Source organism: Podarcis gaigeae (genome assembly GCF_964106915.1).
Source record: "Podarcis gaigeae genome assembly, chromosome: 10".
NCBI lineage: Eukaryota > Metazoa > Chordata > Lepidosauria > Squamata > Lacertidae > Podarcis > Podarcis gaigeae.
Genome location: NC_139686.1, coordinates 37,263,012 through 37,279,188, shown reverse-complemented (window position 1 = coordinate 37,279,188; position 16,177 = coordinate 37,263,012). Strand labels below are relative to the sequence as shown.

The following is a 16,177-nucleotide window of genomic DNA, read 5'->3' as shown; positions in this document are numbered from 1 at the left end:
ACTTCCTGCAAGGATCACTTCTGCTAATGGACGAATGTAAAATACAACCAATTTCCACCCAGTCCTTCTCAGTGACAGCCCCCCTCAATGAACCATTACAAGGGGGTTTCCTGGTCCTTAGGAGAAGCAGAGTGAAAGCATGAGATGCTTCATGGGAAGGAAGCAGAAATGCCCCAGTGAATGAAATTCTTTGGAACCAAGGCACTAGTTACTAATTTATATACTGTAAGTAGGGTCGACGCTTACTACTGTTTTTAGACACAGTTTGGGTGTTCAATGGGCAGGTCTAATGAATTTATCTCATACTGATGTTAAGGGAACTAAATCTGTGAGATTTTAGAATATGATGCCACGGGAGACAAGGATCATTCTGTCAGCCGAGGCCTTAAAATCATAGACTAACTGCAAACATTGATACAGTCAACTAATGTAAGATTACCTGCAAGACTGCCTGCCCCCATATACACTTGTAAGAAATTCTGTTTGTGGTGAACTATCGTACGGCAATGACTCCAAAACAGGCATTTCCTTCTGTTGTTCCTGTACTAGGGATACCTTCCCTCTGTCAGACGTTAAGCAACAACTACCAGTTGCTTCAGATGTCTTGTAAATATCTCTTTTTACCCAGGCTGTCCATGATCCATATGATTGGGCTCCTTTTTTTGTTTGAATTTTTGCTTGTATATGTTTTGCTGGTTTTATATTTATTTTTGTATCAAGAAGATATTGTTTATTGTTTTATGTTGTACTACTTGAAATATATGTTTTTAAAGGCTTTTAAATAATAAATAAAAGGTAAGTGGTGCATCAGCAAAATTGAAATATTTCTGAATTCTTTCAGACCATTCTTTGGAGAAATGAAATACATCCTCAACCAATATTGTGGGACGTTGCCCACATCTGGCCCAGATATATAGGAAGAGACACTAAGCCAAGGTTACAAGAGTTTAGAATCATACCCTCCAACATTGCAGAAGGTTGGACTAGGTGACCCCACCAGGTCCTTTCAACTCTACTGTTCTGTGATTCTATGATAGTTTTATTTCAAAGTGTGAGTAATTCAGATGAACAGAGTATGTCTGTAGCTGTGATGCTCTGCATTGTGGCCTGCAGTGTTTTATTTGCAAGTTACTTAAGCTACTACACAAAAGCAAGAATGGTTTCAGAGAAAATACACTGCTGTTTTTGAGACTGAATTTTTATTTTTAAAAATTCAGGACAAATTAAGCAGCTTATGTGAGACTATAATTGGATTAATGATACTTGGATAAATTCTATCTGTTATGATCCTAAATCAGGCTTCCTCAACCTCAGCCATTGATGTTTTTGGCCTACAACTCCCATGATCCCTAGCTAGCAGGACCAGTGGTTAGGGATGATGGGAATTGTAGTCTCTAAACATCTGGAGGGCCAGATGGTTGAGAAAGCCTGTCTTAAATCAAAGACTAGTTGTCTATGAAAAGTGCTAGAATTTCTAAACACTGTAAAAAAAAGAACAAGAGGAAAAATGATCATCTTATGGAGAAAGCACAAATGAGGTCAATGCAGATACAACTGAGTGAAAGTTGTTATGAGTTTTACCCTTTTCTATTGGAACTACCGTATAGTCTTAAAGTACACAATAAGTTTTGCTCTTTATTCACAAAGAAAACCAATTCGGCTGCAGAAAAGTATTCTGCTGAAAAACCAAGGAACAGTGCTCTAAATTAGTCATTACTGGAGCCCACAGGTGTCATATCACCATAAGTTCATTTTGCATGGCATGTTTACAGTATTGTATGACATATTTATAATAGTTAAAACACTCAGCTGGAGAAATCCAACTTCTTGTCTGCTGAGCAACTGGATATTGTAACCATATCCATGTAGCTCACCTGTGCTGGAGGAGTCTTCTAATTTCTATTCCAATGATGGTGCAGCAGAAGAATTCTTGCATGGGGGCATACCTGGAAAAATGAGTTGCCTATATTCTAAGTTCCTAGAATGTCAATTTGACCCTTTCAAGCATGAGACACGTGCAACAATTTTCACTGTGTTCAATTAGTTCTGGTGCTAAACCTGAATCGGAGGCTTCACCAGATTTTCTGGGTCTAACATTATGTGGATTGAGTCCTCCGACCCACTCACAAAAGAATAAAATATTTATCTAAAATTTGGATACGCTGTGCGTGAGATGCAAATTTGTGTCTTCCTTTTGTGAGAGGAGTGGAGAGTCCAAACATTAATCTGTGGTAACTTCTGTACTAAAATGTTTGACGGAATGTGAACAGGTGAAACTTTCCTCACAATTCTATTTCCATACTAGTAAATGCTTAACCTGTTGAATTATGGCCTGCCACACAGCTGTTAAAGGCATAATAATTTACCTCTGATGCCAACCATAAACCAAAACCTAGGCTGCAATCCTGTACCTGAAAATCCTTTACCTGAAAATAAGCTCATGAAACACAGAGACGTACTTATGTGAATATATGTATACTGTACCATTGTACTGTAGGATCAACTATGCAGTGAATTCTAGGCTGCTTTGGGATAAATGTAATGAAATAAATGAGTGTGTGTGTGAGTGCCTGGTGGTTTGGCTAAGTAGGAGATATGCCAAAGCAACTTTGCAAAGTTTTCACATTTTACACTTTCCGTTGGGTGAGTAGAGATTATTTAACAGCCACAGTAGTATTTGCAGAAAATGGCTTATTGTGAGTACCTGATGTCTCACAAACTCACCACAGCAAAACTGCATCCTGGGGGGTGGGGGGAGAGGAATGGCTAACTACAGAGATTCAGAGGACTATTGAGTATGAGACAGAAGCAGAAGAAATGCAGTAACGGAGAGGAAAAGCTCTTTAGGACTCTAGGAATCCTCCTATTGACTATCCAAACAACTCACTTGTTAGTCATAGCTCTGACTTCACTCATAAGCTAAAACACTGAAAGGCAGCAGTAGCACGGCTGGTTCATCTCACTGAAATCACTAAGTACTTACTTACTTTGTAGACTTTCTTTGTAGAAGAGCTAGAGACTTGATAAAAAAGAAAGCTTGTACCCCAGTAACCTCTTTGCCTGTCTCGTGGTGGGCCTGAATGTGGCTCCATTATTTAGTCAACATTCACAAGTCATTAAAAAACTTCTGCAAACAGAAATTCTGTACAAGTTTCCATATTATAAAAATAACACAGTACACATCACACACAACTCTAAGAAACAGATGCAAAGCTGGTTGCTTATTTAGAATAAAGTTATATATTTCAAATAAAATAAATACTTTCAAAAATTTCAGTCCCCATCCAGAGACAGATAAACAGCACATTTATTTATTTAAGTTACATTGAGCAAGCTAAAAAAGCCTTACAACCAGAGAAAGCAATGTGGGGCTCAGCAGTTGAAAAGCGGCAACGATAGTTTGATAACTAACATGTTATGGTATGTTGCTTTCACAGTAGTAACGTTATTGAACAAGTAGTCCCAATTTCAGATTACACTTACACTTGCTATAAGACTCAATGTACTGTTGGTCAACAGGATCAAAATGGATAATTTGTACACAAAGTCTACAGTTCCTTAAAAAAAGGTCTGAAATGTATAATTCACAGTAGATTTTTGGACAGTAGAGTGCAATCATGACTACCATTCAGACAGAAAAAAAACCCCAGGATTGTGTTCAGATAGCAAGGTAAAAATGTAACAAGTACTATTACATTGAATCTCGACAGTTAAATTTCACTTATCTATATCTGTTGCAGGAACACTCTCCTCCTGGTTACAAGATTGTCACCTTCCCAAACTGTATTTCCTCTCCACTTACAAGAAGGAACCTATGGAATAGCTGTTACATAAAAGTACAAATGTAGTGTGACTATATATTGAATTTTCCAGAAGGGACTAGGAGAAACCATTCATAAAATTTGAATGAGTGGTTGACAGTGGGATACAATGCGCAAAACCTTAAGGATGGCTATATATGCCCACTGAAGAGAGTTGGTTCGATACCAAAATCCTAAATATTTTACTTGAACATTTGTACATCATTTCATTGAAAAACTGAAACAATATGCATTTGATTCAGGCATTACCTCCCCAGTATTATGTCAACTCAAGCACTCTTAAGTGTAGCCATTTCATTCTCGAGTTGTTTAATTCTGCACACTACATATATGGTGTGTTCTCTTCTCTTTACCTTGTTAGGTTAGCTTCCCCAGAACTACTCTCCTCCAACTAGGTCAAAACACCACCTACCATCAGAGCTGATGTATGCCAGGTTCCCTTATGAGAAAGGCACAGCTCTTACAAAAGGATTTAAAAACAGATCGCTTTGAAGAGTGAAACCTGGGCGCCTTCAGCCATGACTCAGAACACACAAAGAGCTACTGTCAAGGGTCCTGTTTCACTTTCCCACTCAGCAGTACTTTCATCAAACTACTTATCTGAGTTATTTATTCTTCTCCTCTTTGTTTGGCTTCACTGGCAAAAGAAAAAAAAGTATCCAAGATTTGCAGGAGGAGAAAATGCTTTAGATGCAGAAAAGAAATCCCAAAAGGAGGAACAGATTGTTACAAAACATTGCTTTTAGAAAAATCCAGCTTTCAGAGACTCAAGTGTATGTTTTCCAGCTTCTTGCTACCTGTACTATTTTTGGCCCCCCAAAAAACTGCTTTATAAGGATAGTCAATACTTGCCACCTGACTTTATTTCCAGAATTCCGGTTTTCTTTTTGAAGTAGTCATGGGTAACCTTATAGGAGAACACATTTTGCTGCCAATATTTAGACCTTTAAGCCTTGAGAACATATCCAGCCTGATTTGCAAATCTCATCTGTTGCACCAATGAGAACAGTGAGTGATATTCAGCACTGCAACAGTGAACATGAGACAGGACTTCCCCTTCCCTTGTAGCCACCTCCCATGCCCCCTCAAGCTGCTCCACTGGGACCCCTAATCCTATGGGGCAGATTCTGGGGGCATGCAGGGGGAGGAGAGAATGGTGAAGTTTCAAGTCCTATCGCACAAGCACGGCTCACTTGCAAAAGTGGACTGACACTGTTGGATATCACCCAGTGTATTTTTTTTGAAAAACTTTCATTAACTTCATTCTCAACGAAGCCACCAAAATCTATTTAAAAAAACAACAATTTGTAAAGATGCTGAATCCTGTAAAAAACATTGCCGCATATTTATTTTAACAAAAGGGCCGATTTATTTATTTTTTTACAAATGAATTTCAAAACAAAAAGAAAACATTTATGCTACCTACTCATGACTTTCCAAATGCCAGCAGCCCTCATGCTGTAAAGATACTAAAGATCAGAAAAAATAAACAGCTTCACTCACAGTTCACCAAGACAGCACTAAGCTACTGTGTTTAGACAAAAACAAAAAGGACTAAGGTTCTGATGTATTTTGATTTAATCCATTTTGCCTGAGATAACAAAAGTATTTCAAGCAACTTCCATCACATTGTCCTGCATTAAACAATCCTCTACTAAATTCTGAACAGAAGTTATTCAGTAAGTTTCTCAATTTTTAAATTTTTTACAGTTGCTTCAAAACCATTAAGTAGTAAATGTTTAAGAAACTAATTAGGACAGAGGCCATAACTTCATCAGAACACCACTGCTCATGGTTTTTTTCCCCTGTTTTTTGTTTTTACAAAGCATTAGTGTTACCTATTTGGCTATTAGTAGTAGCAATTTTATCTACAATATTTAACAAGGTAAGTTGCAGGCAAAAATTTAGTACAGTTTCAATAGAAACACCCTTTCCTGAAAATACAGCAGTATTTGATGGACTAATATTTTCTGCATCATTTATAAGGAAGCTTCCCATCTATGAACAGGAACAAAAAAGTATCTACAAACCTTGTAAACAGATCTGTATCATTTATAAACATAAATAATCCAAATTATTAACAGCCAACAGCAGAAATGAAAAATCATCATCAATACAGTGATCCAGAGCTCCCTTGCCCTTTCCAGACCTCTCCTCAAAAAGGAACAAGAAACGAAAGCTCTGCTAAGACATTCTTAAGGGCCATTTTTAAGTACAGCTGATGATCCACAGGTCACTTAAACCAAGTTACTGTTTATCTGTCAGAGTTCATTATTACTCCCACCCCCAAAAAAGCACCCTCAAGTCTGGCAGAAAGCTTTTTTTAAAAAAATAAATCTACATTCGTACAAGTATATCTTCTTGTTGAAGTCCAAGACAAGAATACCATCTTGCCCATCTCAGTGAGTGAGAAGACCCAGTTTCAATTTGTTTCTTTACAATGCAGCTAATGTATTAACATTCGGCTTACAATCAGAGTGATGTTTCCAAACTATGTAGTGGGCTCCCTGGGGATGAAGAGGTAGCAGACTTGTTCAAGTCTGTTGTAAGATGAATTCCACTGTCAACCGCATTGTTATTTTTGTTGGGAGAGGGTGGAAGAGGACTGGAGTTTCGTTTCGTTGGAGCATCATCTTCAGCATCAGTATCATCAATAAGGGGAATATGAGTCTCAGAATCTTCTATGCTAAACTCCGGATGCGTCATAAAATTGTGGATCGAACTTCGTGTCTCAGGTTTTTCTAATCCTTCATATAAGGAACTACGAAATGCATTCACCACTCGGATCTGCAAGGATGAAAAGCGTAAATGTCAGTATACAGCTGATTGTTCTAAAGGGAATACGGTTTTTATGGGTTTGAATCCACAGACAGCTAGACATGAGTGAACTGAATTTGTATGTAATGCAGTGGAACTTGCAATAGACTGTGAAAATAAAAATAAAAATGGAAGAACATTTCAGGAGAGCACTGCCAGGCTTCAGTAGGAATAAAAATGTCAAGTGCCCTGTAAAAAATGTAAAACCCTACAAAGCTGAACTGGTGCTGCACTTATAAATTAAACATGGGCTAAGCGATAAATATATATATATTAAGCCAATCTGAAAAATCTACTCCAATTTAAATGAGTAAAACATTAGACTTCTGAAACCATAAAGATGGCAGGAATTTTGGAAGTTACTTTTCAATCATGCTGGGAATTATGGTGTCTCCTGGATTTATGGAGTGTCCAAGTATGAATAAGTCAATAGTAAGCAGTGTCAAAATTGCTGACATTCTTTCTAATATCAAGAAAGGGAAAAAAACTTTACAAATGTAAATATTTGAGTATATACCACACAGAACACTTGCATAGTCATTTGTATCACAGTTTGCAGAATCAAGAAGAAATACAAATATAAATACTATAAAATACTATCTGTAAGAGGCATGTATTTCAACCATATTATATACACACAAGCATCACAGTCACATTCAAACAACACCAGAACACATGAAACAGCTGGTCCATGATTTATGAATACAGATTTTAACCTTCGTAAACTCTATAGTGTAATTGTCTTCCAAACAACTGAAAAGGGAAGTAATAAAAGACCTCCAATATTTGTTGCAGCTCATTTTGTTTTACAGTGAAAAGGCTACAGCGAAAAGAATTTGTACATCTCAGTTTGTCAAATGAAGTTTCATACTGTGAACAGGTATGAATGTAATGCTATCTTCTAAATCGTAATCCCATTATGACATTTCATATTATAACTTTTCTGCTATGAAAATAAACCATCTGATCCTATTCCAAATAGTACCTTTGCAAAACTGAGAATCTGTGTTATAAAATGACTGGTGTTTTCACTTGTACTGCACGTAACTTTGACATTTATGAAAACATCCTCATTACAAATTGAATGCCAGAACACACATTCTTTAGTCAGAATACATATAGAACCAAGGGGCAAGATTCTATTTTAAACATAAGCAATTTTTAAAATCCATAACAACTTCTTCTAAGTAAGATTATAGATTTTTGAACCATCACCTCCTTAGCTAACCAAATGCTAGGTCAAAATGTGTCAGACCACTTTTGCGAAAAGAATGTTTACATGATCTATTCATATTATCAGTTTGTTTCAGGGAAGGAAATTGTGCAAGTTTCCTCCTCAATGTTTATATTCTAATCTTGTGATATGCCTGTTCATAGAAGAATCTCATACCTCCGTCGGCCCACCCTCTATGTTGCACTAAAATTCTGCATTTCCAACACGACAAGGTTTCCTTTGCTATCAGAAGAAAAGTAAGTCCAAGAAAAAAAAATTCTTGAGCTAATGCATCAAAACTACTAGGCAGAAGTCAACTGCAGACCATTTTAAAGATCTATATTGGAAAGAGGTGTTACCTTTCAATACACGAACAGCAGCAAGCATGTTGTGTACATGTGAGTTTGCATGCATTTTTATTCCTGGACTTCTGTATCAGTATTCATATAGGGCTAAGCAGCATATGGAGGTCAAAAGACCACCAAATTGATTTAGACTGGTCTACTGGGAAAGACGAGGCACCTCATTCACAGAAAGGAGATCGTCACCAAACTATCAATAGAAAGCAACAGAAATAATTGCTCACCCCTACACTTTCAGTATTATGGACACTATTGGAAATACCATTTCTATTTTTGAAATATCTGATGTTAGTCAAATATTTCATGTAATTTCTTTAAGTTTGATGTTTGAAACATACTGAAATTCAAGCACATAAAACTCTTGGACCGGGATCCAAAAACATACAACTCTCACAACATCAAGACATGAGCTGCAGACAAAGAAAATTTCCTCTTACTACAAGAGTTTGCAAACAAGCCTGTGGGGCCTTTCCATTTCTATGGGTATCATCCCTCTTTCATGCCACTCAAATACTTCATGAGAAGCAGTGTTTCTAAGAAAGATTTCTCAGGTCAATGTCAATGTAATTAGGCACCTTTGTTATTTTGAAAACAAAAAACCCACCAGGCACTTTCATTATTGGGGGGGGGGGGGGAGAGAACATCCACTTTTCCAGGTATATACCAGGCTTGAGGTATTTTAACCCAAGTATTTAAAGTTCTAAGTTACGTCCTTTCCATCTTAAAATATTACTAATTTTAGAGGGCAGTTAGCACATAGAATGGCAATATTGTGAGTGAAAAAGGCACAACAAGAAGAAAGCTGAAGAAATAACCAAACTGAGGTTTACATATAGTTGCCAAGATAACCTAGGGGGCAAAATGCATCAAATTACCTGATATAAGTAATTGACTTGAAACAACTACTTTGAATCAATGAAAATATTTAGTTTCAAGTCTCAGTAAGTAACTGAACTCCTGCAACTTTGAAGGAAACCCCATGTAAAAGAAAGAATGCGGCAGCTAGACTGGTCTGGGAGCGGCCACTGAGACCATATAACACCTGTCCTGAGAGACCTACATTGGCTCCCAGTGCATTTCCAAGCACAATACAAAGTGTTGGTGTGGACCTTTAAGGCCCTAAATGGCCTCGGCCCAGTATATCTGAAGGAGTGTCTCCACCCCCATCGTTCAACCTGGACACTGAGGTCCAGCTCCGAGGGCATTTGGTGGTTCCCTCACTGAGAGAAGTAAGGTTACAGGGAACCAGGCAGAGGGCCTTCTTGGTAGTGGCACCCACCCTGTGGAACGCCCTCCCATCAGATGTCAAAGAAATAACCAACTATCTGACTTTTAGATGATATCTGCAGGCAATCCTATTTCAGGAAATTTTTGATGTCTAATGTTTTACAATTTTTTATGTGCTGTAAGCCGCCCAGAGTGGCTGGGGAAACCTAGCCAGATGGGCGGTGTATAAATAATATTAATAATTATTATTAATACAAACCCTCAATATTTTATGCATGAGTTATGCCCAACATGTTTTGTACTTCCCTTTAGCAAGGATGTGAAAGCCAGCTACTTACATTTGCCAGCTTTAAACATTTAAATGAACTGTATTGTATATCTTCCTGCAAACAGTCATTCTTGAAGGCATATACTCAAATATTTATAACGGTTTCCTGCATATTTTTTGAACTCCCCTCTGCAAGAATCAAGGCACAATATGTGCAGGCTCACAGCTTTCATTGTAAATCAATAGTTGCAACTGTTCCACCTGTGTTGTAGCCCTCTACGAAAAAAAAAAGAGTTTCGAGGACTCCATTTTGTGAGAAAAAGTATGAAAAGTCTTAACGATGAATTTAAGGACTGAAGAAGAGAATGAAACGTTAGGTGTGTGAATTAGGAAATGTTAATTTCATGCACTTAGGAACACGCACTCACACCCCACAGTAGTAGAAGCAGTAGTAGTAGTAGAAGTAGTAGAGGAAAACACTACATGTGTAGGGGTAGAAATATTTGTTACATCATGATGCTGGCTGGCGATGGAAGGTTGCCGCCTTAGAGCCCCCTGAATAGAAGTTCCACTCTGGAAAGCATTCACTACATCCATCTGCAAGGAATCAGAGATTGTGACAGCTTGCTCAGCAAGAGAGAGAGAGAACAAGAGAAAGGAGCATCCCATCTATAAAACATATAAAAAGTAAAGAAAAAAAAAGGCACTTTTATAGAGCAGGTAAAGAAGCAAGAGGCGCATTTAGAGATGAAGTAAAGAAGGAATTTGACGGATTAAGGAGCCAACCATTTGACCACATAGCAAAGAGTTCAGTCACACCATTTATAGCTACCCCCCAACCAATGCCAAGAACAATGGGAAGATTTATAACCCCATCATCCCTAACCATCTCCTACCTGTTCCAAGACCATACCTGAGTTTGTATCCTGTTTAGGCCCCTAAACCACAATATCTGACCACGCCGCAGTTCTCTTTCAGCATGATCAATCTCCTCTACATCTTCTGCCAACTCTTCTTCTGGAATCTCTTCCTTCTGGGTTCCATGACCAGCTTCTTTAAGGAATTTCAAGTGGCTGGTTGGAATTGTTGATATCAACTACAATCATGAGAAAGAAGTTAACAGGCTTGTCAAAGCTAATTATAACACAAGCTGTGCTGAGGAATTCTGGGAATTCCAGATAAACAACTGAGATTTCCCACCCATCAGATCGTATCAACTAACATGGATAAGTCACAAAGTCAAAAAGTCACTAAAGATGGCAGACTACCAAAGACTTTTTTCGAATTGACAGACAATATGGACTGGATTGACATATGGAGAACTAAGAACCCCTTGGGAAAAGAAGGAACATTCTTCTCTGAGGCCCAGCTGACTTGGACAAGAATCGACCAAATATGGATTACTAGAGGTCTGGCACCTAAGGTCAGGAAAGTGGAGATCTGCCCAAAGACATGCTCCGACCATAACGCTTTGAAAATGGATATGACACTACTACCAACCGGCTCCTTTAGATGGAAGATGAATGACAACCTGTTCAGAGATCAGGAGATCATCAAGAAGGCCCAAAAAGTTTTAAAGGACTATTTTGAGATAAATCTGAACACTTCGGTGGAAAAGAGAATAATTTGGGACGCAAGCAAAGCCGTGATGAGAGGGTTCTTGATACAACAGAATGTTATAAAGAAAAGAACACAAAATGAAAAGAAAGAAAAGATTTTGGAGAAAATTAAAGAATTAGAGAAGAAGTTAAGAACAAACCCGAAATCACAGCTGATTTTGAGAGAAATTAAACTTCATCAGGCACAATATTCTAAACTGATAAACCAGGAAATAGAATGGAAGATCAAATCAATGAAACAAAAAACGTTTGAATCGGCAAATAAATGCGGGAAACTGCTGGCCTGGCAGTTGAAGAAGAGACAAAAGTTGAATATAGTAACAAATTTGGAAATTGAAGGAAGAAATATTCAGAACCCTGTGGAGATTAGAAAGTGTTTCCAGAAATATTTTAAAAAACTATATACTCAAGGGCCGCAAAATGAGGTCGAGATTCTACAATTTTTGGAAAAAAATGGACTTAAAAAACTGTCGCAAGAAAACAGACTACTCCTGAACAGCAAAATAACATGACAAGAGATCGAACGTGCCATTCAGAGCATGAAATTGGGCAAATCTCCAGGGCCAGATGGCTTGACCTCCAAGTACTATAAGATATTAAGTGACTATTTGATTCAACCATTGTTGGAGGTTAGCAATGAAATTATGGAGGGAAAGAAGGTGCCGGAATCGTGGAAGGAAGCTTTTATCACATTGATACCAAAATCAGAAATTGAAAAGACTCAACTCAAGAACTATCGTCCCATCTCCCTTTTAAATGTGGATTATAAAATATTTGCTGATGTTTTGGCAGGCAGACTTAAAAGAGTTCTAAATGAAGTAATACATAAAGATCAGGCTGGCTTTCTCCCAGGTAGACATATGTTTGCTAATACAAGGAACATTATCGACATTTTGGAACTTTTGCAAACAGAGATAAATACTAAAGCAGTGTTAATTTTTATAGACGCGGAGAAGGCCTTTGACAACATCTCCTGGAAATTCATGAAGGGAAATTTAAAAGAAATGGGAGTGGGGTGGGGTTTTGAAAATGGGATTGATGCGATATATTCAGAACAAAAGGCAAAATTGATAGTTAACAATGTGGTAACAGAAGAGTTTAAAATTGAAAAAGGAACGCGACAAGGCTGCCCGATCTCTCCTCTGTTATTTATCGCAGTTTTGGAGGTGCTCTTGAACTTGATTAGAGGGGACCGGTTGGTGCAAGGGATTCAGGTCGGAGCGAAACAATATAAACTTAAAGCCTTTGCAGATGACCTAGTTTTGACACTGCAGGAGCCAGAATCTAGTACGAAAAGAGTACTACAATTGATTTATGAGTTTGGTCGGGTGGCGGGATTTAAGCTAAATAAACAGAAAACAAAGGTGTTGGGAAAAAATTTGACAGACACAGAGTCAGAACGGTTTCAGAGAGAAACAGAATTATCATTGGTCAAAAAGGTAAAGTACCTAGGGGTAAATATAACAGCAAAAAATCTGAGTCTATTCAAGGATAATTATGAAAAATGCTGGTCTGAAATCAAGAGAGACTTGGACAGTTGGACAAAATTGAAGCTTTCTTTGTTAGGCCGAATTGCTGCTATCAAGATGAATGTATTGCCAAAGATGTTATTTTTGTTTCAAACGTTGCAAATTGTGGACAAAACGGAGTGCTTCCGGAAGTGGCAGAGAGATATTTCCAAATTTGTCTGGCAGGGCAAAAAGCCCAGAATTAAGTTTAAGATATTAACCGATGCGAAAGAAAGAGGGGGCTTTGCCCTGCTAGACTTAAGGTTGTACTATGAAGCCGCAGCTTTCTGCTGGCTAAAAGATTGGCTACTTCTCGAAGACACTGACGTGCTGGACTTGGAAGGTTTTAACAACGCTTTTGGTTGGCATGCATACTTATGGTATGACAAAGTCAAGATCAATAAGGCCTTTAAGAACCATATTGTCAGGAAAGCAGTATTTAATGTCTGGACAAAATACAAAGACTTATTGGAAAATAAAACTCCAAGGTGGCTTTCACCTCTGGAAGCTAAGGCCCGAAAAAGACCCAATATGGAAGCCGATTGGCCAAAATATTGGGAAATATTAGAAAAAGATGGAAATAACTGGAAATTGCAGAGTTTGGAGAAAATGAAGGATAAAGTGCGAGACTGGTTACATTACGCTCAGATTAAAGAAGTGTTTAAAAATGATAAAAAGTTAGGGTTCCAGGTGGAGAAATCGAAGTTGGAAACAGAGCTGTTAGAACCTAAGGCTAAGGTACTTTCAAGAATGTATAACTTGCTGCTGAAATGGAATACACAAGACGAAATGGTTAAATCGGCTATGATAAAATGGGCACAGGACATTGGGCATAACATTATGTTTGAGGACTGGGAAAGGTTGTGGACCACTGGGCTGAACTTTACTGCATGTAATGCTTTGAAGGAAAATGTAATGAAAATGATATACAGATGGTACATGACCCCAGTTAAACTTGCCAAAATATACCATTTGTCTGATAATAAATGTTGGAAATGTAAAGAAAATGAAGGAACATTCTTTCACCTCTGGTGGACCTGCCCTAAAGTGAAGGTCTTCTGGGAAATGATATATAATGAGCTGAAAAAGGTATTTAAGTATACCTTTACTAAGAAACCAGAGGCCTTCCTTCTGGGTATTGTCGGCCAGAAGGTGCTAAAGAAGGATAGAACATTCTTTATGTATGCAACAACGGCAGCAAGGATACTTATCGCTAAGAACTGGAAAACTCAAGATCTACCCACACTGGAAGAATGGCAGATGCAGCTGATGGACTATATGCAACTGGCGGAGATGACTGGCAGAATTCGAGACTTGGGAGAAGAAAGGATTGAAGAAGATTGGAAGAAATTTAAGATTTATCTACAAAAATATTGTGATTTAGTGGAATGTTAATGAGGATGCTTGGTTATAAATAATTGGCCACCACTAAATTGGACTGAAAATTGACGACAAATAAGATTAAGAGAAACAAAATTTGTTGGAGAATTGTTATACTATATCGAATTGAGTGGTTATAAATTTGCAAATAAGATGAGAATTTGCTTGAAAAAAACTTATTAACGATGTAAGTGGGAGCGGGAGACGTGAGGAAGTCCAAAGAAGTTATGAAATTTTGTCAAAACAAAGTAATGTTGTTTATTATTTTTGTATTTCTTTTATAAAAAAACCCTAATAAATATCTTATAATAAAAAAAAAGAGATTTCCCACCCATCGACCACAACATTTACTTGAAACCTTGTTTTCTAACAAAGTAGAACATACAGTGACTAACTGGGGTGCAGGGAGATAAAGGAGGCTATTGCAAACAGTAGGTAGAAAGCACAGCAGCAATAGATGCAACCAAGGCAGTAACCGACAACTCACAGCAGCAGGAAGAGAGATTGCTGGTTGCATTTAACTGTGCCACTCAGTTGACAGCATGGCTTGCATCAGGTGAATGGAGACAGAAGCAATTTTTAGTGATTTCCCCCACTTGCACCCCACTGTGTCCTTCCTAAATATGCTCCAGAGGGTTACCTCAGTCCTTTGCAGCAGGTTTAGGGAGTCAGGGGGGCTGCAGGAAGGAAGACAGAAATGCCAAAAACTTGCTCCCCATTCCACGGAGAGAAGTCTTACCATCAGGTGAGTGACACTGCTAGCAAATTCTTCCTTTCCCTAAGTTCCCTACAAAACTTCAAAGTGGGAGTAATGGAGCAAGTTGCTTACAGGTGGGAAAACCACACTTGCTATAGGAGGAGTGTAGGATGTACACACATATTTTTTCAAACAGAAACACTGATAATTCCAGCAAGTGAACTGCACAAAAAACTGTTGCTTCTTACCTGGCCCCAGAGAAGTGTGCCCATTCCTAGAAAAATTGACCAGAGCCATTGTTCTACTGTAAGCTCTGAACAACTGAAAGGTTTTCCTCCAAACTGCACAATGACGATCTGTTAAGAAAAATCACAAATATTATCACACAAATATTTTTAAAAGTCGGTGATGGCTATGCTGCACCAAATATTTGACCCGTCTATTCTGAAAATAAAACTCTGAGCTATTTTTCTGTTGGATTTTTAGAGCCCCCCAGAAGCTTGCTTCTGCCAATGCATCTGGTCTACTGTTTGTCACAACCACTGGCATATTTTGGTCAACAGCTAGGTCACGATTTGTGAAGCCCCTGGGAAACTGTGATGGGGTGATATTTTTATCTCTGCTTCCTGGAATGTTATTGTTTAATTATAGTTTTATATTGGTACTTTAATATTTTATATTATTATGTTGGATTGTATGTACATTGCCCTAGGTTTCTCCTTTGGGAAGATGGGTGGAGAAAAAATGCAATGAAGTAAATAAATCAATACAAACTATGAATGTGCATTATTTGCATTTTAAAGGGCAGTTACCAGGGCAGTTCTGGTAATTCAGGGCAATTCATTTTTTTAGAACCACACAAACATATTTAACACTCCAGTGCAGGTATCCAAAACACTAATTACTAATTCTGCCACATTCTTACATGGATACACTTAGCTTTAGTTGACAGTGGACAGAATCAGAGTCAAAAGTTCAGTCTTATCTAACATGCAAATATAATGCCCATTTAATTGTGAAATTAGTAGCTGGATTTAAGTCACATATGAAAAGATCAGATTTCCAAATAAAATTGCTTTAACTGATCGTGTTGGATCTATGAATTCATCAGAACAATGGGCAGAGATAAGGACCTTAACTGTCACCTGTATTTTATCTCCAAATTTAAAGCATTTCTAAAGATGTCAGCCAAATTACATACTATGTTAGACCTGCTAAGGATGCTGTATCCTAACATATACATATACATATATACCGGTATATAT

The 16,177-nt window shown here is 37.9% G+C and overlaps 1 protein-coding gene across 22 annotated transcripts in view; it reads right to left on the bottom strand.

Annotated features, from left to right (window-relative positions):
- Positions 1 to 3,289: 3,289 nt before the first annotated feature.
- The window catches only part of ATP2B1 (ATPase plasma membrane Ca2+ transporting 1), a 70,122-nt gene continuing 57,234 nt past the window's right edge, over positions 3,290 to 16,177 (bottom strand). For 9 of the 22 annotated variants that reach the window (XM_083699008.1, XM_083699029.1, XM_083699028.1 and 6 more), the window contains 4 exons: positions 15,161 to 15,268; positions 10,622 to 10,804; positions 10,219 to 10,377; positions 3,290 to 6,608 (listed from right to left, as the gene is read on the bottom strand). In XM_083699008.1, coding sequence (XP_083555134.1) covers positions 6,294 to 6,608; positions 10,219 to 10,377; positions 10,622 to 10,804; positions 15,161 to 15,268 — 765 coding nt within the window. In that variant the 3' untranslated portion in view covers positions 3,290 to 6,293. Of the gene's footprint in view, positions 6,609 to 10,136; positions 10,378 to 10,621; positions 10,805 to 15,160; positions 15,269 to 16,177 lie in introns of all 22 variants that reach the window. The other 13 variants (XM_083699009.1, XM_083699011.1, XM_083699010.1 and 10 more) reach the window with 4 other exon arrangements.